We start from the raw sequence: 26008 nt of genomic DNA on the forward strand, positions 1-26008 counted from the left end.
TTTATTTTAACAAATATAGTGTTTGCTTTATTGTTTCCATGCAGATCTCTTTTCCTTTACAAGTTAAAACTTTTTTTTCTAGCACTCTTTTCAACACGCTCTCCATTTAATTATAAGCTTCGAAGCATACTTGATAATTTAAAAGCACAAAAACTAGTTCACGAACCATCAACAGTTTTTTGCTCCTTCCATTAATTCGATATATCTTATATTTGATATCTCTTTCAATTTTTCTCTCTTTTGCTAACTAAAATGAACACTATGGTCCTAATTCGCTGCAGCATGTTCCATATAACGTCTTCTCTCAGCACACATGTATAGATACGTAATGTTCCTTAATGGTGACATGGCATTTCGCTTCAGCGTTCCTGAACACTAACGGCGTTCATTACTTTCGAACGGTGAAGAGGCCGTTATGTTATCTTGAATGGATTAGCTAGACTTTCTTTTTTTGCGGACGTTTCTTTCCTCTCATTTCTTTATGTGACACATTCAAATTCTAATACTTTTGCTATGTAGGGAAGCACCAAACGGATTGTCGGCACCATACGTCGGGTAATCGAATTGGCAATGCCATCATATCTGATTGACCATGAAACGGACAAATGTACAAGAGAGTCTTATCAAGCCAGACCTGACTGTCTCCGATGATTTACACGTCACTGATGGATCGCTTACAATATGCTATTAGGTTCGATAATGGCTTTTCCCCGTCACAGAGTTGAACATGATAAATGACGGTTAAGGTTTACTCAAACAATCGTACAAAAGTAACAATAAAAGGATCTGACAACTACTTTCGCAGGTCAGGTAATGATGTTGGGCTTGAGTGTCGAAGAAACCATTGTTGTTAGCCTTCTGTCTATTCCTTTTCATTACGTTCCTTTTAAGTACGTGTAACAAACACGTTTCAATATCAGTTTATTTAAAGTTTCACTCAAAGAGCACATCTATCCCCAGTTCCACTACTACGGTAACAATAACTAATTGATATTCTACATGGTCGCATAGTAATGATAGTTAAAATGTTCCCTCTGTCTCTCGCTCTCGCCCTCCCTCCCTCCCTCTCTCTCTCTCTCTCTCTCTCCATATATATATGTGTATGTATATATGTATAGGTAACTATATATATATATATATATGTATATATATATATAATTACCTTCCGTGCAATAAATTTTGCTTCTTTACTCTCAAAAATAGATATTACTTTGATGTTTATTATAAGACAAGGAAAAGAAGTAAGCGAAAACAATGTATTTTGGAGCACCAACCAATCAAGCTGTTAACCAAAATTTGATGGTTTTCGGGATACATTTGTTAGATTATTTTCTTTCCTTTCTTCTTTGCAATAAACATCAGTGTCTGAACAAGACCTTCGAATGTTTCGTCACTTTCACTTCAGTGAATGCGTACGCAGTACTTATTACGTCGAACGATCATACCAACTCGAACTGATAGAGAAAATACCTTCGATAGGTTTTTACAGTGATCTCTCCTCCATCATGTAGACGTCAGTTGATCCACGAGATCAGTACCCCCACAGTAATTATTTTATAGCCGTCACAACAGCGACGATTTTATAGGAGCTCCTAAACGCCACTGCGAAAACATCACCCTATACAACACGTTTAGAAGTGGCACCGTGAGTGTAACGAACGAAAACTAAGGGAGACGTCCGAGAAAAAAAAAATTGCTTTGTGAGCATAGTTTACCGAAGGCTTTCATCAATCGGCAGAAACGAGATGGCCACCGCTGGGGTGGTTTGCACAAGTGACTCACTAATGGCCATAATTAAAATGTTAGCGGACGAAGGGACACGTTTATCATGTCATCACCATACAGCGACAATGATATACATTTCACAGTAACAGCATTCTATATAAGCACTTTTGGATTCGCACAGTGCCGATGCTACATTTGACTCGTTGTCCATTTAGTAGACCTTTGATCTTTCCCATAGTGTTTCTCTGTACGTAAGTTCATCTATGAACAAACGCCATAACCGCAGTTAGTATAAACAATAGATTCTGAATATAAGTTATCAGTTTACTTTTTGATCGTTGCTTCTTCTCTACGATGTATGTGAGCGTATGTCTATGTAGGTAAGTGATATTCTAGGCACCGTCGTTTATCAGATGTCGTATACATCATATGATAATAAGGAGATAACGCCATCGTAAGGTGAGTTACAGATATATTGTGAACAAGTTAGCAAGTCTGTTGGCACATATTTTTTTTGGCATGTCAGCCACTTCATATAATTTTAAACGTAGCAAAGGCAGTTCGCTTTTAGTGACAATCCTAGGAGATTATCGTGACGGGACGCATCCGTATATGTCTGTAGATGTGATGGTGGTTGTGGTAAAAATAGTGATTATTCTGTTATGTCTGACTTTGATGATACGACAAAATATCAAATATATTCAGAGAGCATCATTTACATACATGGTACATTTTTATTTTTATATACTGCTGATAACAACCGTTGGTGTAAATAAGTTAGTTCTTATTCAGTGTTTCCGTAATCCCTCCGTAGTTCATTCAGTTACTTTGTCACTTGTTATTCTTCTATTCGCTGCAGCAGCTGAGATCTTCACAATACAAAGACAAAGACGTTGTCATCTTGTTGCCATTACCATTATTGTGTGTATATATACGATGATCCCTCATGAACGTTCGCATCCTTGCGACTTGATCCGTTTTTTTTGCCTAGGCAACGAGCTATCACCAGTGGTCATTCTTCAACCCGGCAAGCTTCATTGTATAAGCGTATCTGCCCAGTACGAGCGTCAATTCTAGTGAGGCATTAATTGTGACATGATTTATGTCATTGATGCATCAGGTCATGACGAGCCATATAAGTCCGCTATATTGCACCCCATAATCTTAACGGCAACGGTAAGCATGCGTCTCACACGTACGATAACACTAGCAACAGGCACAACAATGGCTGTCCTATTCGTCCGCAAACTCTGCCACGGCCGAATCACTGTAGTCTATGGACGCTTTACAAACGACGGCGATGATTGCACTTCGTTCAGTAATGGTAGTATTATCGTCGTGAATGTTTTATATGGCCAAGCTCATATGTTGTCGCAAAGAGCAGTAAATTCTCCTACCCGATCTACCTTGTCAATGAATTTGTAAGAGTAAAGAAAAGGTACATTCAACGTTTACGTACTACGTCATTGATGAAACAATGTAGAATAACGGCAGCAGCGGACAATACGACGACTTCGACGATAGCCAGCCATCAAATCCGACGAGCGCCCGTTCCGCCGGTCAAATGAAAAATGAACAATCCAGAAAAGAAGAATATATCCATGGAAACTTTATGGCACTCAGTGCGAAATCTAGTCATTTTACTGTAGTCAATAAACTTAAATAACTTCTATTATGCAATGACTTCGTAGCATTTATTGTCATTGCACGAGACTTATTGAGTTGTATCAAAAAGCGATTGATTTAATACCGAGCACCATTCAACGAACCAGCCTTGTGGCACGGGCAGCAGCTACAGCCCTAGCTAGGGGCGTTTTTGCAGTAAAAATTGCTAGAAAAACTTTAACGATTTTGCACGCCGCGAAATCATATAACAAATTATGTCCAAACATTTGCTAAACTGCGGACGACCGACATAGCGGCTCATCATTCGAGTCGAATGATCCTCTGTATTAGAGCTTTACGGTCAAGGTACCAATTTTACGACCCCAAGTACACGTCTATGCGACCCAAACGAAATGTTTTCGTTATGTTAATAGCACCTGCTGTTTTCGGTTGCTAAACCCTCGCGCAACTGTTTGAAAGAACAATACTCTGTATTGTTTTCTTTTGATTATGGGCACTCACTTTACATTGTTCCTTGTGTCAACGTATGTAAACTCTAGATCAGTCATCTGTGAATACTTACATATGTCTATGTTTACATGGCACACCGTATCTGCTAGAAACATACATTTTTGCACGCAGCTCCTCTGTGTGAATACTGTATGTATCCCATGTTCATATAGGCAAACAGTTGAACGTGACAGCACAATCACCAATCATTATAATCGTTATCATACAATGTATACATACGTACCCAATAAGAGACGCATGCAGTATAGACATATATGTACATGATATGCGCTCCTTACTAACATCTATAGTCAAAGTAGGCGCTAAACCATAGTGTTATAGCCATTGCCCAGTCGCCGATGGTGTTCTTTTTCAGCTTTAATTAAATATTTCGTTCTTGGCTAAACATACAATATATATATATATATATATATATATATATATATATATATATATATATATATATATGTAGTAGCTAATTTACTTATCGTTCCTTTCCTTTTAAGTTATTGGTTTATTCTGAATCATGACGTGCTATTTTTGACTGGAAGCCCTCCTCGACTTACTAAGATCTTAGTCCTAATGGTTGCTCCTTTTTATCCGGTGACTACACTAATCGTTCAAAGAAATTTTCAAAGAATACAGAGCTCTTTGCGCTGTAGAAACATACAAACTTTTTCACCCATAAGCACTGATTGCCGACTCAGTTAATAATACATATCATTAATTTATATTTAATAGCAGCAACTTATTAGTTGCTATTATCAGGGACAGCAGAAACTGCTCCAGGGGTAGTCGAATTGTTGCCCCCGAGAGCTGTGGGAGGATCTGGAGCTGACCATCGGCGATTGCCCTTAACTGCTGAAGGATATCTTCTAAGGTCGTTTAGGCTATCCTCTTCCGAGAGACTTCCAGCACCAACGCCGCTTGCGTGTGCCCCACTACTAACAACGCTTGCCGATACCTAGAATAGGTCGGACACAAAATTATTGCAAGTCTCCGAAAAAGAGGCACGTACAGAGAGCACCTACAAGTCAAGAAAATTTCTGTCTTCAAAATGGTGGCTATTGAATCATCGTTTGTGTAACGGAACCTCCCTTATCTAATCAGATATGTCGTATAATGTACGTCAATAAAGACGCTTTCCAGATAGACCATTTATATTTGCAGATCCCAAAAATAGAGCGATACAGCTAATCGAACAGCAAAGCATTTACTCCATTGTTATACTTATGTTACTAGTAACGAAACAATAAAAAAGGGAACATACGTTTTTACTGAGAGTGACGCAGATGTCACCCGGTTGCAGTTTATGGCACTGTAGGCCGAGCTTGTGAAGAGTCTTTGGTGGATCGCACGAACTCCAGCCGCGATTGAACACGAAAAATGGACGATCTACAGGCGATTCCACCGACACCTGACGGCAACAAAACGAAACTCAGCATAAACTGTCGTATTTAAGCAGTCATGAACATTGAAGTTCTACATGAAACACACTTTGAATCGGCCTTCAAAGGCAAAACAGATTATACCTCCTGTTTACTAGACGCAACGGCAAATGTGATCAGAATAGCATGTGATTGATGCGCGGGCTCCAAACGAAGTACTCGAGATGAATCAAGTTGAACTCCGGGTGTTGCTTCTGCGCTTTGCACAAGGTCTTCGGTGCTTACTTGTTCCACCGTACGCAACTTGCCGTCTGCGAGACGAATAATCTGTAAATATGCTAGGGCTCTTAGAATGAACATGAGTTGACCTTTGTGGCTCTCAATCCCACAGCTTTACGGGCTCAGCAGTTTCAAACACTTTAAATACACGAAGCGACAAAGCACGACCGAAAGTAAAGTCGTCTACGATATCAAAACGTACTAAATTTTGTTTTGTACAATATTCTTTTTAACTATTCCAATGTAGTGATTACTGAATTAACGGGTATCACCAAAAACTGCTTTATCTCAGTATATATACGTAAAACTTTTAATGTCAAAATGTACTTCCTCAACTTCTACATTAACCACCAGTTAAGGGTAACCTGCTTTAATGTAAGGGTAACCCTTTTTAATTGCTACTCATTTCACTAAATTCAGTGGTATATTTACAATCAAAGCAAAGACGACTTAAAAACTGCTGTTTTCATTTTTAAGATTAGTAAGTTGATGATGCTATTGTATGTTAAGAAAAAACTACATCCTTAAACTAACCAGTTATAGGACACTGAGTAGCGACCTTTTAGAAAAGAACACCACATCGAGCCATATGAAAGGCGCCGATGGCTCTACGTAATATATGCTCACGCCGATATATTCTAACACACCTATAGCAGCTATGCCGACGCTACCATTCTCTTGCTGCACGTGTTTTCCTTACACAAGGTTCACGTTTAGAGTATAGCTGCTGCTGCTGCTGTTGCGTCCCTCTGACGGTGCCGGGACGAAATCTATAGAGTCAGGGGTCACGCAGCAAGTTCCTTAGAACTTGGTTGAATCTATGGTGCCACACCAGCTACAGTAATAATGGCCTTATCGCCTCCTTGAAATACGTACGTTTTGGCTTATTTGGTATGTTGCGCTTAGCGACGCCTATCATTTCTTGTACAGTGTTATGAGAGTTAGCAGGGAGAAAAAGGAGGAGCTATATTTGCCGACATTCGTTATTAGCACTCAATTAGAACGAAGTTGACTTGATAGCAGCCAGGTACGAAATCGTGCCGACTAAACGAGATTCACTGCTGCCTACGCAACAACAACAATAACAAAACGAGTTAGAGCGTCGTTGTCGTTATCGTTAACGTTAATAGTAGCAGAAAATCTAAGGGCGCTTAGACTCGGCCTAAAAGCGTTTCGTTCCAACCACGGCCAGCATTGGCTTTCTGCGACTGATAGAAACCGTTTCATATTGAAGAAGGATAGTGAGAAGAACGAATGGGAACTAATTACCCTATCGCTAAAAGTAGTGACTGTTTTACGGTGTATTGTTTCTCGTATATACATATCCTAATTCACATGTGTTATTGTAGAATTAAATTCTCCACTTCCGTACATGTAAATCGAAATTATCCGCTTTACCCGTAGCATTCCTACATACAGATAGCAGCGGGAACAACGGACAACAGCTGTGACCACTCGTACCCTGTCAGAGGATTTGCTAGGTAAAAAAGTGTTTGATTTTGTTAATCAGGTACACAGATATCCATGACGTAGAAAATACCATTTAGCATTAGTTCACCTGTTAGACGGCATCATTGGCCACGTCTGCAATACATGATTAAAGGAACGATCTGAAATACGTACCGACCCTCGCTTGAAATGGGCAAGCCCAGGCGGAGGAAGTTGCGTTGGAGATTCGCCTTTCAACAGTAAGTTACTGCCCGACACGCTGAAATGACAGGAAGTTCTCTTTTACAATTATATATGTTAGGGGTGCTAAACATACATCAATCAAAAAACTCACACCTTTCCATATTGTGACCTTTCGGTCAAATTTCTAGTCGTATTTGTTCCCTTTACACGATAGTGAGAGTTCAACTAATACCGAACTTAAGCCAGGCTTCTGATGAAATTACTCAGCCGTTGACTTGCTTACATGGGACGATAACTCCAGCTAAACTGGGAACATATTGCCGACTTTGCTTTCCGACGACACTACGAAATATAATTGCGAAAAAGGAAACGAGAGCACGCGAGAATACATCTAAAAGCTCAGCTCACTATCGTCACCCGTTACATAGCTCCATAACACATTCAGTTGATCATAGTCATCATGCACGGACCAACCAGCGTACGTTAGTGCGCGTACACTGCGACACCCAAGGCGACGCGCAGCCACCTGTCGATGCCCAGAAGTTCCTTGATGAAATCGCTATAACTTTACGTGTGAAGTGTTAAGTTAGAATTCTATGTCGCAGCCCGTTTTAAAATGCTGATTGAATACGGAGGCGCATAATGTAAGCACGATGATATTGTCATATATATACTATCAATGTATCACCAGCATTAGTTATATGGCCGACTACCGCGCTAAGTCACAATGTTTCAGAGCTGACAACGATATTGAGCGATACCTACAATGAAAGATCAACCAATCGATCCGAGAAAAGAACAAACGCGGAAGCTATTGAAAATTTATTTTAACTTTAATCTCAGTACCTAAACTGAGACTTGCAAGAGTATCTGCACATAACGAACCAAGAATTTTATTAGGCCATAGATATTGTTTAGCATTTCAACTGTGCCAGTGTTAATAAGCAACGTTTATCTAGGGTATTTAGATAAACGTGTAGCGTTATTATTCGCGCAAAAATCTACTTTAGAAAAGGGTTTTTACGAAAGGAAAAAAATGACTGTCCTTTCAAACTTTAGGTTGTACTGACTTATGTACATTTAGCTTATTTGGCTTTGATAGATTTTGAGGCTTCCATTCAACTTAGTGTCGGTTCAACCCTGTAAAAGTTATGGCTACATCTGATCTAAAATTCAGTCGTCTCCAGCGCAGGTTCAATCGCTTGGAGTTATAAAGGTCTAATTAGATGCCTGAGCAATATCCAAAATAATCTCGCGTCATTTCTGCTTATAGATTTAGGCTTCAGGCTTACACATATATGTCCTAGCTATTTGCTGATCCTTCAAACAGTCACTCATATCTATGTAATATTAGAGTATGGGTAATAATTGCTAGGAATTCACTTCTGTCCTTTTTCTCTTCTCATTCGAAATGCAAGACCCGAGACCAATGACCAGTGGGCTTATTAGATGACATAATAGCATTTTCAGACCAAAGACTTACCTGTCTGGACCGGAGGAAGCTTGACTTAATTTATGATGCCCGCGGTACGAAGCAAATGAATCCGAGCCCGGGCTTGATAAGGTCGATGGCGTAGCAGGTAAGCCTGAGCTTGTGCTAGCCGCCGATAAATAATCTATGCGAGCAAACTGCAGCCGATGTAGATAAAAAAATAAAACAATCGTATGAAAAAAAGGTCAAGGAACTACTAGGTACGAGTGAAAAATCATAATGCTGTTCTTTTTTTCCGTAGTCACTTCCCATATTTTACGACAATTCTATGCGATAGAATCAATCAAAATTATCTGTGAACGGCATTCGTCTAATAACCTTTAAGAATAGGCATAAATAAGAAAAAAACAAGTTAATGTAACCTTTGAACAGATCGAAAGCCGACATAGGTACCTTCGGTGATGGGGTGTCGTCATGTTGTAAGACGATGGGTTGAAATGCTCCTCCTCCTCCAGCACCATCTTCCTTTTTAATTTTTAGGGGAGAGGCTGATGGGGGCGAAGGAGAGGATGGTTGGGCAAAAAATCTGCAATAATCAATTCATACCTCGTATATACCGTAGGGAACATAAGATACGGCCATTAAATGGTGACGTACATATAACTGTGTATATTGCCGTCTAGTGCAAATCAACAACATTGGTCTCAAGCTGGCTCAAACTAGATTTCCAATCATAAAAGTAAGTAGTCGACCCTGTTTAGGACATCGGGCGCTACGACCTAAATATAAACAACAATATGAGGCCTGCGCTGTTTGTGTGTCTGTCTGTAAATGTTGTGCGTGATGACGCAGTGTAAACCTTGGTACTATGACAGATCATAGCAAACATGAATTTCATGCTTCAAGTTTTCCACTTAGAACCGCTAACAGACGTACGCCAGACAATTGAGCCCGTAAAATAACCACTGTGTCAGAAGCGACCAGAAGTTTACTACTGAAGGATCTGACTGGGTCTACGTTTAGATTCGGATTTCCTACATCACTCCAATCAATCGGCAAACATGCGACCAGTACGCCGATGCGAGGACAGAATTCTGCTATTATTACTGTTATCGTTCGGAATCAATCACCTGGAAGCGAAGAATGGACTGAGTAAAGGGGATTGTGTCGGGTTGAAGGGACTAGCTGCTGCGGCCGCTGCCGCGGCGGCGGCTGCCATCTGTTGTGGCTGTTGGCTTCCACCCCCGGAAGGCGGCAGTGACGCCGGCTGCGACGATGGACCGCTACTCTGCTGCTGCTGCTGCAAGTGCTGCTGAAGCGATGATAGTGAAGAATTATACTGCCGCTGAAGCTGAAGGTGAGCAGCGAGGTCGAGACCAGCAGGAAAGAAGGTTGCAGGGCTTCCCAGACCGCCGATACCACCGAGGCCGCCTAAAAGACCACCCTGTGCTGCTAATTGACAACTGCCGAAAAGTGCTGCTTGTGATGCGTTCATAGCAGCTTAACGTAAGTTATCGAAGAGCAAAACGAACAAGCGACGACACATTATTAGATGTAACAGCCTCTGTCCATAACCTAACCTAATGATTAAGACCGGATGGCCTATGTACGTACTTAGAATCTTTGCAGGCCTACAACGAATGCAGGGGGTTAAGGATAGTGGTAATGCATGGGCGGGACTGGTATAGTCAAGTACTTAATTTTTCTTTTCTATGCTTTAGCAGCCTTGTTTTTCTAGCTACATCACCGTTTTCTGACATTTACTGTTGAGGAAATCAACTTGTTATGCGTACGAAAGACATATGAATGCGATCTGAAAGATCACTTCAAAAGAGTCTAAGCGTAACAAGAAACTATTTGACTATAACCGGTGCGTAATATCTTATTTGTTATTTATGGGGAAATTCGCAACGAGTTAATACCATGTTATAACCAGTCATTTTCCCTGTTTTTCTTCTAATTTATCACCACTTCTATACGAAATTGAGCCGCATTTAGAAACCCGTACATATTATATATGGCACCTGGAATCTGTCTATAACAGCCGGCCAAAACGTGGATGCATTTGTTTCAATAATTAAGACGGTGCCGAATTTGTAGTACCCTTTACGTCTGTAGTAGAATTACAGAAATTCCCTTTGTAGCCAAATGCTCTACTTTTTTTTACCATCTTTCAATTGTATTGGTTTAAATATCACCAGGGTGACAGAAGGAACGATTCTGTTATCAGTGCAATAATTCTACAGATGTCGAATTGGGCTTGTCTGAACACTCTAATTGAATATCGTTTTTTTACAAGCTGCAATCAGGCGCTTGAGGTCGACCTCGTAATATGCGGGGCCTGATCGATGTCCGGTTTCGCCTAAATATCAGTTCGCCGAATAAGGTCGATTCGACTATACTATGTCGGATTACGACCTTCATAGTGTGCTTTGAAAAAAGTAAGCTTTTCCCTTTTTATTCCGAAGGGGCATTTTGCATTCGCACTATAACGTGATGATTTCGTTCATAGGTATTGATAGAGCCGATCCTAAGTGCTCGATTTGACCGACCGGCCCTATACGAACAATGATAACATCAGTTGTGAAGCGCAATAGCGGTCGTAGGTAGCAAAGCGAACCCGTACCAATCAGCACGCTTGCAATTCACACTCGCTTGTAGCAGCAATCCAGCGATTGTCATATTTTGCTTTTTATACAAACACTACAACTAGTAGCGATTTTGTGGCTACGGTATCGTTGCGACTTTGCAAAAAACAAGCGCTGTCTACGCCCAGCATAGAGTACTCACGGTACGCGTACTTGTGTGATCCGAACACGAATTATAATCCGAAACGCAATCCACATCTATTCTTTCCCTTGTACATGTTTTCCGTCTATTTTAGCCCAAAGGAGCAAGCTTCGTTGTATGCTGATGCATGCAGCGTACTCATACTGTATTTCGGTCTGTACCATGTTAACCGAGTAACGGAAATATCGAGGATCGACATCTTGGAAAAACCTAACCTAACCCTACCAGCTAATCGCCGTTGTCATAGCAGACAACAGGTGTCACCATCTGCTGTCGGCTATCAAAAGCTTCTTTGGGATTGTGCTCAGAAAAAAGGACGGTCTACAATACGCGCCGATATTTGGAAGCATTCATTAACTTTACTGTTAATAAATTATTACTTTAGGACACTGCACATCGTGAGAGTAGTTGCTGTGCGCATGTGCACATAAGAGTAACCGGTCCTTATTACCTATGTGCTAGAGCTTAAAACTGGAAACAATTTTACCGTTACTAGAACGTTTAAGCTATCAGGAACCCTGAGTATATTTTCAAAAATAGCAGACGATGTTGATCGTTATGTTATCCCTAGAGAGGTTCTCTGTTCTAGGCGTCCAAATTCTATTATTATTAATTCTATTATTCTATTCTTATTATGTGGATATACGGTCGTCTAAAATAAAGCGTACTTTTTTACGCTGCATAATTCGGAACAACGGTCTTACTTTCACTGATACCAAACTGTTCGGTATAAGTTTCTAAGATCCACGATTATTTGTACTACTGACTCCGAATAGAAATAATTCTTGGGAGAGATACAGTGGACAATTAGTTGATATGCGGACCGATCATTTTCTAACCGATTCTATACGATTGAATCGGCAACCTGTGCTAGACCACAGTTTGAATAAGCACAAGAAAGGTAGCTTGACTGTACGCACTAATACTACAGACGCTTCTAGTTAGGTCACATCGATCGCAAGTCATATCCCAATCACAAGAAAACGAGCTACGTTTCTGTGAGCAGCAGAGCGTTTATATTGGCTTCCCAAAGACACCTTTCATTAGTGACAATAAGGCTGTCATCACTTATTAGGGAGATGAATGAAAAAACGCGTCTATGAACTGAGCTTCTTACCGAATGCCTCATGATGTTGCTGTTGTTGGTGTGTCACTTTTGGGTGGGCCGCTGCAGCTGCGGCGGCGGCTGAGACCGATCCCTGAGAGACCCCAGATGCAGGTGAAGGGGGCGAGACGAGCGCCAACGGTGAACCCCCACCTCTCCGCTCCCCTCCTAGCGAAGCCCGTGGTGGTGAACAGTCCTCCATACTGGTGCCTCCTACCAAAGAAGGCCCCGCCGCCGGCCCTATAGTCGATACAGATGCCATACGGCCCCGCTGCTGCTGAAATATTGTGGGAGTACAATCGAAAGAAAAACTGCGGTTGGGATTTTTAAGAACTAAACTCTCGAATGAAGAAGTTACGTGCGAGTGGAATGCCTTAGCTGACAGCAACGTAATGCACTTACGTAGCTAAGATACTCAATTCATAAATAATTCTAGCAAGGCATGTGAACAAGCTTCTGTAATATAAAATTAAATACAGTGAAAATTGTTAATTTAACGTGTTATGTTAGGATATAACCGTCCGCAGCAATAATGGACGATATAACGAAGATAAAGTTAGGGAGATGAATGAAAAAACGCGTCTATGAACTGAGCATCCTCGAGTGCGTCAGCTGCATCTCTGTATAGCTCTATATACAAATAACAAAGTCTGTTGGGTCCTATAAGTTAGCATATGAGAAAATCAGACAACATTATAGATGTTAACGAAGACTAAATGCGTTTTCCAAAGTAATCGGCCACGCAATTATACGAGAAATGTATGAGCTCCATTATGTCAATATCACGATTATAGGCTGAGTCGGACGGAAAGAATAGACAGAGGGTCGCCCCCTCTTCCGACAGATGTAAGTGTATCTGAAATGATATGAGTACAATGTAATATATATATATAATATGTTATGAACACAAATAAAGGAAACAAACTTTTGACTCGCATAAACATATGCGGTTTTTTCCTCATACCGACTTTTGACAATAGCCGCGCTGCGAAGAATACTCGTTTTCATACCTTAACACGCAACGATTGCAATAGATAAACAACAACGCATCTATATATACAGTTGGGCTTATGTTTTACCATAATGAGTAGTAATAACTAATTCAAGTAACATCTTGGAAGAGAAAGCTACGACCAATTGCATCGATATGTCACAACGTGTGGTGGCACTGTTATTTCAGTAGACCCAGTTTTGTTTGTCCTCAGCTGGCAATTCGAAGATGGCGCGCATTTAGTGGTGTATCTATGACTTTCTGTATGTCTACCCAACCCAGGACTCTAACTAGTCAGCGTCGTGGCAAAAAGCGTGTTACTAACAGCAATTCAATCCTTCGACGCATAACGGGTCTTGAACGCCTGCTGCCCCACAAGTTGAGAACGCAAACTTCGGAAAAACTAGATACGTACACACAGGCACATGATTCGTTCGTTTTTTTGGTTGTGTGGCCGACGGTGATATTCTTTGCGCCAGTGAACGCACGTTTTTGTTTTCATTAAATATACCATATTGTACCAGCATATGTCTCAGTTGGAAGTTTTTTAATGTCTTGTGTCAGAAGGAACTAGCTTGTCGGGCAAGTTACAATGTAAATGCTTATTTTGTCCATAAAACTCGTGTTATAGCATGGAAAACAAAGGCGCCCAAATATTCATCCTCACTGGAATCACGAGACATATTTGACTTAGCCTAAAAAAGCGGCCGTTTGTATCATAGATTTTAAAAGCTCGTTAATCAACTGTGTAAGTTAATCAAATAGCATTGCTCTTTCCAATATTACCCATCATTTAACAGTGTCATACGAGTACATTGCCAGATGTCTAACAAACGTACCTATCAGTAAAAAAAAAAATGTAAAAAAAAAACGTAAAATGAAGAAGTATTTATTTTATTACATGTATTTCTATTCAAACGATGCATATTCGTATCATATCACGTTCACTCGTCACCAACAAAAAAACGATACATTCACAAAACGCCCTAGACCGCCAATATTTCGAGGAAAAAAGAAAATGTTAATGTTTAATTTTTTAATAAGGCTGCCCATCCCGCATTCTGAATGCATCTTCTCTAAAAGTGTCTAAACCGTTTCCTCTAAAAGCTCTGACAGCAGAGGAGAGTGATAAAAGCATCAAGAAAATGACCGTCTGGCAAAATCGTATTGTTACCAAAGACAACACTGAAAGTTGCCAGCCAGTTCGTTCGGTCTCCGACAGAGGTACGTAGTTTTACCAAAGTACTATACAAATAGAAATGGTCGTTCAAGCGACAATAAAGGCTCTTAATTTAATTAGGCATCTACCACCTCACTGGTATTTTTTAAGTAGCTGCTGCCTGTGAGGTAACAGTTGTCCTTCGTGCAGCTCTTGACCACCTAAGGACGGTCGAAACGACTACGTGTTCATTGAGCAAAGTCCACGAATGTAACATTGCATATATCGTCTTTGGAACCTTAAAATGCTTCCGACTTAGAACGTACGTGGAAGCTGAGCCTGGTTTTCCTAAGTCTACACCTGTTGACCTATGAGAAACGACCTTCGAGGATACCATGTAGGATACAGCATAATTCAATATGGATCTGCTCACTTTACAGAAAACGCAACGGATTCAGTGATGTGGTTGAGGAGGCTGCAATGATTAAACGCCTTGCATGCTAGAAAGGCTTTGCCTCGCGCGCAAAGCCTTCTTAGCGTGTATGGAGATATATCATCGCCATGGCATTTTGCCTATTGCATATATACGTAATAGATGATACATAGTGCGTACTGGGATCGCTCGTTAGAGATCTTCGGAAGGACGAAAGGATACTGAGTTGTTGCCGAATGAAGTGAATAACAGCAATACCAACAGTGTTAATAATTACTGCAGAGATAACATGTACCATGCTATCGCGCGACAAGACTTCCTTTGTGGCGCCAGATAGCTGTTGCCTAAATGTTTGTTACTGTTTCTGCCTGCCGCATATGTTTCTTCTATTCACATTTCCTAGGTCGGAAAGATATGCCTTTCGGTGGAATGACGATTCTACTCCAAGTCCGCCCGTGGCCAGAGCCTCTAGCTTGTCTTCCCTTTGCGAGTCTGTAGATGTTATAACTGACACAGCAGGAGTGAAGGAATGGCGTTGCTGCTGCTGATGCCGTTATGTCGTTTCGGTTAATCCCACCTTGTAAAAGCTCAACTAGAAGTAATGGGAGGCTTGCCTAGATGAAAGGTCAAGCCACCCCCGGTCTTCGTTAGCTGGCGGTCGCTCTGCTTCAGCTGGTATCGCACTGGTGATAGTGCAATCTGCCCAATGTAACTCGTCTGTCTTCCACGTCAATTGTATGGCCGGTGCAGCTGCCGACAAGCGAATACAACACCGCCGCACCAAGCGACTGGATTTCGTAGATGTCCTGGAGTGGCGATTATGCCGCTTAGGATGACAGGTTGACAGATAGGGTAAATGACTGTCAACAACGTTAACCTACCACTATCACAGTGATCTTCAACTGAATAATAGAAGTTCATGGAGATATCGGAGGAGACTACTGCCTAGGCCTGAGCTAACCAGAGTACTAGTTAACTTGCCTCCGTGCTATGTCCCTGTTAGGGTAGGTTTGGTTTTGCCATTATTAGCATGGTAGAAAATGTTTCGAAAAAGCCTGCCCATAGAGAAGATTTTCTTCTCGCAGTCTCCAGCGAAGAACTAGGCCTTAAGCCTAGCCGAAAATGGTTGCGGCTAATGCACGATATCGAGTCGACACGTCTACTGCCGCACGAGGCACGACGTTACAAAGCTCAGAACCGAGTCGTTACGCCCAGCCCACCCACTACCAGCCATCTCTATAACTGCCCATACAAGACCACTTACATGCAACGTAAGATATACACCTAGGATCCGGTCTGCACAGGTAACAGGTAATACGTCTGTAAATGGATAAGCGACGTTGCAGTCTTACTTGCCAATATGAGAATGATGTTGTTAACCGGTTGCATGTTGTAGACGCAAAGCCAAAAAGATATGATTTGGCTACACGTATTCTTTTAAAAATCGTGCTTGCTATATTTCATATTCACTAACTTGTTAACCTAATTTTATACAATCATACGTTATAATTAGTTATTTTCATTTCGTATTACAATATTTCACTTTTTTTTTCCTTTTCTTAATTCGAAATGTTTCTAGGGTGGAGTCGGGTTCGCTGAGTGCAAAAGTACTATTGATATACAGATAGTATACAGTTGTTACTTTCGCAAAGCGTATGTGGGGTTGTCAAAATTTACTTGACGCTTTCGTATGGCCAGGAGAAAATAACAGCTAAACAAATCGAAGGAAAAACCGCTTCGTCCATCGTGTACATGTGTGTAATTGGCTTATTAAAATTCAATGACTCGCGAGAAAGTGTCGATTGAAAATATCTACGGTGTTGGCCCATGTAGGCAACGATGTGTGTGTGTGGGTCAGGCCTCTATACCAGCTACTAATAATATCCTTTAAAGAGGTCACTCAGTCACTCAACAAACTTAAGGAACGAATGCTTGCTGACGCAGCCTGGATTTATTTCGTGTACCTAGCTATCAACTAAGCATTTTTCATGTATATCTTGCAACAATACTTGTATGTATATACGCTTTCTCAACTCATCTTTGACATCAGCGATTGTCTTTTTCTTTTTTCTCTCGAACACTGTTATGATTACTTGGTGCGATATATGACGTCTGTGTAAGTAAATTTCAACGTGTCATAGGGATCGTCAAAGCTCCGGAAACTCACTATGGAACTTCGTGTGTTGTTGGACAAGTAGCGTGCATGGTAAATAACAACAGTGAAGATATATATATATATTATTATTTGTATCTGCATAACCACGATTCAAGGCACGCAGATGAAAATTACGTATTAAACGCATCGACGCTAGCACTGAGACACATGCGCAGTGTGTCAGGCCATGATCGAGTTCGGTGTAGGTGGCTAACTGATAGGGGAACGTGCTCGTGTTTCTGCAATGAGCGAGCACATTGCGCGCAAACGTGAGCAATATCTCTGTGGTCGTGACGAGCAGTTTCGAATGTGATGATCACAATTCGTTGAACGACGTTACCAATTTGGTTGCGGGAGGCATTCGGAGTTAGTTACCAAAAATAAGTGGCTACGAAAGGTACACCAGCTTCCGGCTGGTGAAGTGTCAGCAACTCTGAAACTCTGGTCGGGCTCTGCACTGCAAATCGCCGTTCCATTGTACTGCTCAGCTGACATTTGCTAACCTCCAAGTTACTAAACTTCAAATAGTGCTTCTTATTGAACAGAGTTCCCACCAAACATCAGGCTCAACGCGAGTACTTTTTCCTCCTTTACGTTGCAATCGTATGATGGCGTTGATATGGTGACACGGTACGCGTCTGTCCGGAGAAGTAACTATTTCAGAACACGGCTGAACTTACCCAGCCGAAACGACCGTTCGTTAAGGATGGGAATCCTGTAAGTGCTCAACCTTACATTTTTCTATGTTGCATTTTGGTTGCCGTTCCTAAATTTCTACCAAAACGACTATGTTGTTACGAATTTGCAAGATCTAACCATTTTAGATAGCGCTGTCTGAGAAGATTACCACAGAAGTGTCACATAACATAGAAGAAGAGTTCATGAGCAGCGGCAATAGCAAATTAAAAAAAAAATCGATTAATATCTGCTAATTTTAGTTGAACCGTTAAGTTATTCAATTCGATAAGTTGTTTGCAGATCAAAACTTACGCTACAACAGGCATATGACCAGACATACTGCTTTGGAACACTCCGCATTATACCTTAGCTTCGTTCAAGTATCATCAGCCCATCTCAATAATATCTCGATAATACAAGACGCCCCTGTGCCCAGCAATATTATCTGGAACGAGACGTTTCGATAGGTGAAAGCAGCTTTACCGAGAGAGAACAATTTTCGATCGGAATTGCTCACGTAAATTTAAACAAAATTGACTACTGTTTCTAAATAGGAAGCAAAATAACAATGAATGTCATGCATCACCCTATCATGTGTGATCAGTTCCTCTTACAAACATGTTATTATAAAGTACAATTTGGTACGATGTATTAGGCTAGCTAGGGTTAGGTCTTTCTAAATTTTCCTAATTTACTATGTTTGAGCCAGCTTTTGGAGGATTTGTGCCGAAAATGTTCTAAGTGTGTCGAATCATCGGAAGAGTCAAGACGTTTAAGAGGATCCACATAACTACACATCTGAAAAAATTTTTTAAATGGAAAATTTTGCATGTTTGATGTGAGCTCAACTAACTTTGGACATTCCTAGTTTAGTGTACATTGCCGATATGTCAGAAGAATCGACGAAAAGATTATCTGTCCTTCAGTGCAGAAAAACTGATGTATTCCTTTGTACCATCATGATTACGTACTGAAGGAAACCAGTGTCCTGCTAGTGTTCCACAGAAAAGTCTTGCGTACGTACATGCATATTTTGCTAGAAGTTCGCATTAATAGATTAGCAGATTAACTGAGAATAGATTAAATATTCGACAGAGTACCCACCACTCACGCTCAGTTCTGCCTATGAATGCTCTGATCAAACTCGACAACGCGCTATATATATCTGAGTATGTAGACAAACGTTTGTTAATAAGTCGATTTGGACGAATTCCTCGAAATCACTCATCGGCTAGAGCGGCTTCGCATAGCACCGATGGCTACTGTGTGTATATACATGATAGCGAGCCAAAATGTATTTCAGTGAAAGGATTTAAAACTGCATGATCACCTGTTGAAGAAAAGACAAGTTCGACCAAGGGATAGTTTTGATTTGCAGGACAAGAAAAATGACAGACGACGGAATCGTTAATTTCAATATCTACGATGCTCTATGACACCATAGTCGTGTAGGCGATCTAATAACATTTATTTCCTAAAGGCTGGCGTTAGTTTGCCACATACAAAGCCCAAACTAAGTTATTGTTCCTTCTTTTTCTTACCTGTTCGGAGCGCTACTAACGCTAAAGTCCGTAGTTTGTCACGTTCGGCGTTTTTACAGCATGATTACGTCAAACCACAGATGATTTCTTCCGTATTCGTTCTCTTGCTACTTCGTTTAGTCGTCCGCTAATCTACGCCCAGTACCTGCTTGACACTTCCTACGCTTGATGTCTGTACACACGCACACATAGGTAAACACAACACAAGAACAATGTATATTGGCACAAGCTGGTTGCACATTTAATTCGAAATAATCTAGTTACATACAATATCTAAGATATTGCAAATATGTTACTGGGATACTGAATCTTCCCCTGCAACGACAAAATACTGTAACACTGTTCCACACTATAGCCTGGCCGTCTGACCCGGCCTGATTGTTTATTAGCACAGCTATATACAGATCCCCCCCTTCCCCCCTCACATACACATCCAGGAAAACAGACTGACCAACTGACAGACCGACAGGGGGCGATACGTTCGTGATTGTACTCAGGCAAACGGTAAAGGTTGTTAACATGGAACGGTGGCCTTCTTTCTGGGATACCCGCCGTACTGTTCGTTTGTTCCTTTGCGAGCGAAGCGGAGTGCCGAGGTTTACGCTCAATGAGTTAATGAGCGACAACGTATTTTAGAGATGTGACCCACAACCTATAGATGTTAGCTTAGCGCCTTATAATAAATAATGAACCGAACAACCGTACGGTAGGGAACAACAGCGCGAACGGCAGGACAGTAAAAACAACGGCTTCCCTTTCTTTTCTCATTCTGCTCATTCGCTTTTTTTTTGTGTTGTTGTTGAATAGCGTCGATCGAAAACGATCAGGCAAAGGGAGAGAAAGTAAAGACGGCAAATGTACTACTTCGCCATCCTTTTGTGCTTGTTCTCTGCTTGCTCTCTGATCCCTGCCTGCGGCGTTGCTGGTATTGACTGTGGCACCTGCCGCCGCTTCGCCACCCCCCACCCCTCCCCTCCCCTCCCACCCCCCGCCACCGCCGCCGCCGCCGCCGCCGTTCCCCCTCGAAGGGCACCGATGAAGAAGGAAAATAAAAATTCGAAGAAGGAAAGGAGGTAGAGACATTATTCTAAGGAGAAAAAAGTAAGGAGGAGATTCGACAGTCGGCGGTTGCTACGGTGACGATAGCGGTGAAGGGCGCCTCTTTCGGGGTACCAAACGCACGCGGTGTTCTATCACGACAACAGCAAAACACCAACATCAGCGATGATGGAGCTCGTTTCTTCTACCAGTTGGAGGATGCGGCTCTACCAAGACCACGGCGACCATAAATGAGCATAGACAGAAAAGTACTACTACAGCACGCGGAGTATAATGGTGACGATTACTGCTGGTGCTGCTGCTAATAGTGCCTTCTAGGCAGTATCTAAGCTCCACAACGAAACAAACTATAGCCACGGCCCCAGCGGCACCGCAGCTTGGAATCAGGTTCTTACAAGGACAAATGATAAGCCTTGCAGCGTATGCACAGGCCGTTTAAGTTTTTGTTTACGGTCGGTCAATGCGACATCGGGTAGTTTTTGATGTTGCTTATACGCATGCTGTGTTGGCCGGTCATTCAATTGCGATGGCGTTTGGCTGGCCTAGCTTGCACAGCGCCATGAATCCTAAACAAGATATATACGAGTCTCTTACAGCTTGCTGCAACAATGTTATGTGCAGCTGTACATAAACGGTGTGCAATTCTTCTCTGCATAAGATACATATGAACTGTACGGGTCTTCAGCAATAGCAACAACCATCACCTCAGCGAGTAGCCACGACAAAAAGATAAACACCGTGGTGGCTAGTAACTTTTCGCGTCCCTTATGGCTAAACTGTTTTGAGATTATTCTCTCTAAAAATAACGGGCACTTCGATGATAAAAAGGCAACTTGCTTGTTTATTTAGTCTCTTGATTTTAGTTAGAGTTATGGAGGATATGTTTATGGAATTTCACTCGTAAGACTTGTAGAGGGACTTACTTCGATCCAGTAGAGTGTTTACTCTTTCATATTTTAACAGATCATATTTGCCTATGCTACTGCTGCTGAGTAGTACCATGACGATGACATCAAACGGTGATGACCAGGGTGCTGGTGCTACTATTACGGGCCCTTGTAGCGCCGTGAGAGCTGATAGTTATACAATGATGTACGCTTTTTGTATACGCCAGCAGCAGTTAGAACAACAATGCTAGCGTACATCAAGTATGAGCTACAGACGCCGTCACGACCGCGCTATAATTTCTCATTATTGTTGCAGATGCGCTTAACGCCATCTTTTGTATCTTTTCGCAAAACAATATGCGAAACAACTACAATACCATTACCTACAGCAACTGCTTCATCCTTTAATGGTACATACTCTACTATTGTCTTCCATCGATGAAATCAACGATGCGCTCTCGGGTGCTCGCTAATCTACTTTACATCTTGTTGATTTCTACACTCGTTGTGTCGATGTTACCACCGCATGGGAGCCGGGTGCCGCGGGCGAACTTCCGAACAATGGTAATTGACACTATCACTGCTTTTTAATTTCATGCAACGGCTCTTTTTTGCCAAAGCGTTCAGTATTTACTGCCCCTTTCCTTCCTCGCATTGGTCACACTCTTTTGCTGCTTTTTTCGCTTCGCGAATAATACTCGCAACTGACGATAGTGCGATAGTCAAACAAGATGATAGGTATACACAACCGACACAAATAAACTTATCCGCTAAAAGCACTGACGAACGAACCAATTCAAACAACCAACGACCGGCACTTTAATAAGTAAAAAAAAAAATAACAACACTCACTGCGATAATTTCTTTTGTGGTTCGTTTTGTTTTTTTAGTGCGATGTGTGGCAGCAATGCCTTTCGCTGACGATGACGTTCGCTGCGTTGCGTGGCAATCGCACTGTCCCGCTTGCTCGTTATATGGCTGAGGCCGTCGTCATTGTCGTTGTTGATATTATTGTTTTTGTTGTTCTAGTTGTTGCTATTGTCATCGTCGTTGTTGTTCTAGTTGATGTTATTTTTAGTCAGAAAGTTGTTGTGGAGGTTGAAAGTTTGTTTATGTGATAGCCACTGCAACGGTGATCGGCCCGACAACAGCAGCAGCAGCAGCAGCAGTAGCGGCGGCGGCGGCGCGGCGCCGACGGCGGACTAGTCAGTGTTGTTTCTGTTTTTGCCCTTGCTTTTCCCTCCGTACTTACTGCGGCCGCTCCCCCGGTAGCGGCTGCTAGCGATGTCGCTGCTGTTTTTCTGGCCAACACGAGCACCACTCAGCAGTGGCAGCAGCTCGAACAGCGGAGCTCTGCGTTTTGCAGCGACAACAACGGTGATCCAAACGGCAAAAACGATTACAGTTTACAAAACACCAGCTGCCGTAACGCCGACAGCGTACATGAGCTTGAGTATCATTCTTTAGCGCCACATCTGTTTTCATTGCAGCTGCTTGCCAACACATCGAAACGACAGTAGCAGCAGCAGTAACTGCTGCTGATGCTGTGACAACACCAACCAGAACAGCATAATTGCTAACACACTAGTAAGATTTGCCCCGCAACTATTACTCTAACGATTTGAAACTTACGAAGCGACAGTGCCAACAGCAACAGCAGTAATAATAATAACAACAACAACAACAACAACAACAACAGCAGCAGCAGCAGCACCTTGAGCAGCAGATCACGCAGCACGCACGATATAACAACTATGATAGCACTTTGAATGCACGGGTTAGCGGCGTACCATAGCTATAGGTAGCATAACACATTGGGTCGCTGTTAGCCGCATTGCGAGCAGAGGAGAGAGAGCCCAACAGCAAATAGCAACAAGTTGCCCTCCACACTGATCCACCAACGAACACTACCATTCTCATTCAGCGAAAAGACGATGGTGACGACGAAGACAGCAGCAGCAGCAGCACCGCTGCTACAGCCACTTTAAGACGTGAGCGGTTAAAAGAAGGAGCGGCCCGCAGAGAGTCACAGCGAGCAATCAAGCGAGCACCCGAATAACAGAAAGGGAGAGACAAAGCAATAGACCGAGCGCCAAGAAGACGACGACGACGACGACGACGTAACACGCTACGCTACTTGAGCGCCGGCGAGTCGAACGAGCACAAGTTACGTTAGAAGCCCTAACCAGCTTCACTCACCAGCCTAGCCTGTAGAGATACTGCTTCAGGTTGGTAGCCCCGGAACGCGCACGAACGCCCGGAAATGGGGCAGGAAACTAGTGATCTCACGTAGAAGAGGGCGTAAATGGAACAGGGAAGGGCAGACAAAAGCAACACCACAGGAGCTAAACATCTCTGGGACCGATTAGAATGACATCAAACATATATTCTCGAACGGCAAAGCTTCCTTCCTTGTCATTGTTTTGTCTTGTTCAGGTACGCCACACCGCATTGACCAGTACAGGTAAATACACTGCACATGCTCAAACCTGTTGTGCCTATTGCACATCTAGGAACATGTATGAAATTTCATTTGTAGAAATTCATCTAATCAGTTTAAAAATAGAGTATCTTAGCTAACGATCTACGATGATGCGATATAATCTCAAGCAACCGGATAGGCAATGTTCAGGAGTACCTTGATTGATCAGCGCTGATCGGATGACACTTGGTCGTGACATATAGTAAATATGGCAAAATAAGAGTAACATGTTATGGCAAGCGTGTTAGAAAAATAGGAAGTTTGCCTGAAACGGCTGCTCAGCCAACAGCCACCGTCGCGTCGTACTTCTGTTACGGCGGCGAGAGAAAGGAGTAAAAGATGGAGCCGTTTGATAGGATTAAACAAACAGAGAGAAGTATTTCAATCGAAGAGCCTATTTGCTGCTTCATAGATTTATATGGTGTCTACTACATGGTTTTCTGCCTCGCATTTTTTGATACAGTGTGTCAACCAACAGGAGACTAGAAGCTCATCCCAGTGTTCCCAATGTGCGCCTATAAGTTACTGTCTATTTTCTATAGCTGAATGATCTAATTGATCGCAGTTTACAGGATCTAGTTTACGAGCGCATCCCTTCGTTTAGAGCCCGCCAATTTTTAAAATATTTTCTGCTAATGGGTTAATGCAATCCCTGGATTCCATCTTTTGTTTTGCAGGCAAAGTAAGTCATCAAATGATATTAACACAACCAGTTAAACTTTATTCTTTGTGGAAAATGTTGTTTTAAATTAAATAAATTGACCTGCTAGACTATAAAAAGGGCAGTTTTTTCGTCTAGAGTATTCGTGTTGAGCTAAATCAATATGGCGTCTCTGTAAAACATTAGTTGCGGAGCGATATTCATTTACACTTGGCAGCATTAAGAAACGCCGGCGACGTCGAAGTTATAGCTCGAATAAAAATAACAAAGATTCTGTGCTCGCTACGAGACTTGTGCTGATTATATTGCCGCAAACCGATTAGGTGAGCATCGCTATCGTATAAGCAATCGATTTCATCCATAAGAACTCGAACGAATGAACCGACAGCAAATACTGCTACCGACACGTATATTTGCGGATCAATTATGACTGTGCGTCAATAGCTCGGAAAATGAATGCCCTTCTTCAAGGCCTTACCTGGAGTTCCAGATCGTCTTAATTAACCTAAAACGAAATAGTGAGGCTTGCTTCTGTCCTATCCTGTCGAACGCAGATTTCTATTTTTATAAAAGTCAAAACATACGATTGACTCAATTACCCTAATGCTCAAATGTGTATAGAAGTTGCGTAACAGAGGCTGGGCACACGATCATGTAAGCTACAGAAATACCACGAGATAAAATTATAACTGCTAGTATTAGGTTGATATACATGTTTTCGACTTTAGCGTTCTTGTTCTTCCGTGATCTTTGTTAAAACTATGTTCAATCCGGATCTGCCGCTAAATGCGTTTGTTAATATAATGCAGAAGAACGGCGCTATTTTTGTTGTCTTCTTGTCAATCGATGTGTTGTTTATTGTAAATTGGAAAGCGATCGCAAACTGTTTTCAGATACACTCATTTTACAGCTGAGATTTGATTCAAATAGCAAATGAGCCTGTGTACCTTATGATTATTGCATTCAATGCCAGGCTAGGCCGTGTACATAGCAATAGGGTAGAGGGAATTTTCCTGAAAGCTGTCAGTGTCTCTTTTTCATTAGGGCCACTCGAGTTAGGTTCAAGTTCAATCTCAAATTGGTGTGCCATTTAAGCTCTTTCTAGACCGATTGACTACCCTTGAAGTGGACATGACTAAGAGCGTTTGCAGTCTAGTATCACATGTGAAATTTTCACTGCTTTCAGTGAAACGCAACTCGAAATACGTTGCCATAAAAAGCATGTGTTTACTTTCTTGCCACTGGAAATAAGTTCTAGTTTAATACTGTATTCTAATTATCTTTGCGTGACGCTCTTTTCAATAGAAGCAACGACAGAAGCGGTGCTACGATGGCCGACAGCGATGATGACTTCGACAGACGCCGGCGGGACAAATTCGCAAGAGAGCGGAATGACTACCGTGATCGTCGAGACTACGAACGGTAATAATACTAGAAGTTTATGTAATTAGATAACCTTGTACTGTTTTATTCTTTATATTATTTTTCGTTATATT

General features: G+C 41.8%; 2 protein-coding genes across 16 annotated transcripts in view; one reads left to right on the top strand and one right to left on the bottom strand.

Moving 5' to 3' along the window:
• On the bottom strand, window positions 1-24556 carry Atx-1 (Ataxin 1). 8 transcript variants are annotated; one of them, XM_022796542.2, is made up of 10 exons: window positions 24008-24556; window positions 19424-19595; window positions 12479-12743; window positions 9702-10071; window positions 9025-9157; window positions 8623-8768; window positions 7131-7215; window positions 5373-5555; window positions 5111-5257; window positions 1-4804 (listed from the first exon to the last, which is right to left on the bottom strand). In XM_022796542.2, the coding sequence occupies exons 3-10, from the start codon at window positions 12726-12728 to the stop codon at window positions 4592-4594; spliced, it is 1527 nt and encodes a 508-aa protein (XP_022652277.1). In that variant the 5' UTR covers window positions 12729-12743; window positions 19424-19595; window positions 24008-24556; the 3' UTR covers window positions 1-4591. The 8 variants fall into 8 exon arrangements, with proteins under 8 accessions (XP_022652277.1, XP_022652274.1, XP_022652273.1 ...); XM_022796539.2 differs by lacking the exon at window positions 24008-24556 and adding an exon at window positions 22222-23553; XM_022796538.2 differs by lacking the exon at window positions 24008-24556 and adding an exon at window positions 21788-23553 and having other exon boundaries at window positions 12479-12740.
• Window positions 17520-26008, top strand: part of Ars2 (arsenic resistance protein 2) — a 14720-nt gene continuing 6231 nt past the window's right edge. For 2 of the 8 annotated variants that reach the window (XM_086982170.1, XM_086982171.1), the window contains exons 1-2: window positions 17520-17921; window positions 25818-25934. In XM_086982170.1, coding sequence (XP_086838296.1) covers window positions 17824-17921; window positions 25818-25934 — 215 coding nt within the window. In that variant the 5' untranslated portion in view covers window positions 17520-17823. Of the gene's footprint in view, window positions 17922-23656; window positions 23834-24683; window positions 24836-24870; window positions 25031-25817; window positions 25935-26008 lie in introns of those variants that run through there. The other 6 variants (XM_086982169.1, XM_022796533.2, XM_022796531.2 and 3 more) reach the window with 6 other exon arrangements.

The sequence above is a fragment of the Varroa destructor genome, unplaced genomic scaffold (genome assembly GCF_002443255.2).
Source record: "Varroa destructor unplaced genomic scaffold, Vdes_3.0 BEIS01000003.1, whole genome shotgun sequence".
NCBI classification, from domain to species: Eukaryota; Metazoa; Arthropoda; class Arachnida; order Mesostigmata; family Varroidae; genus Varroa; species Varroa destructor.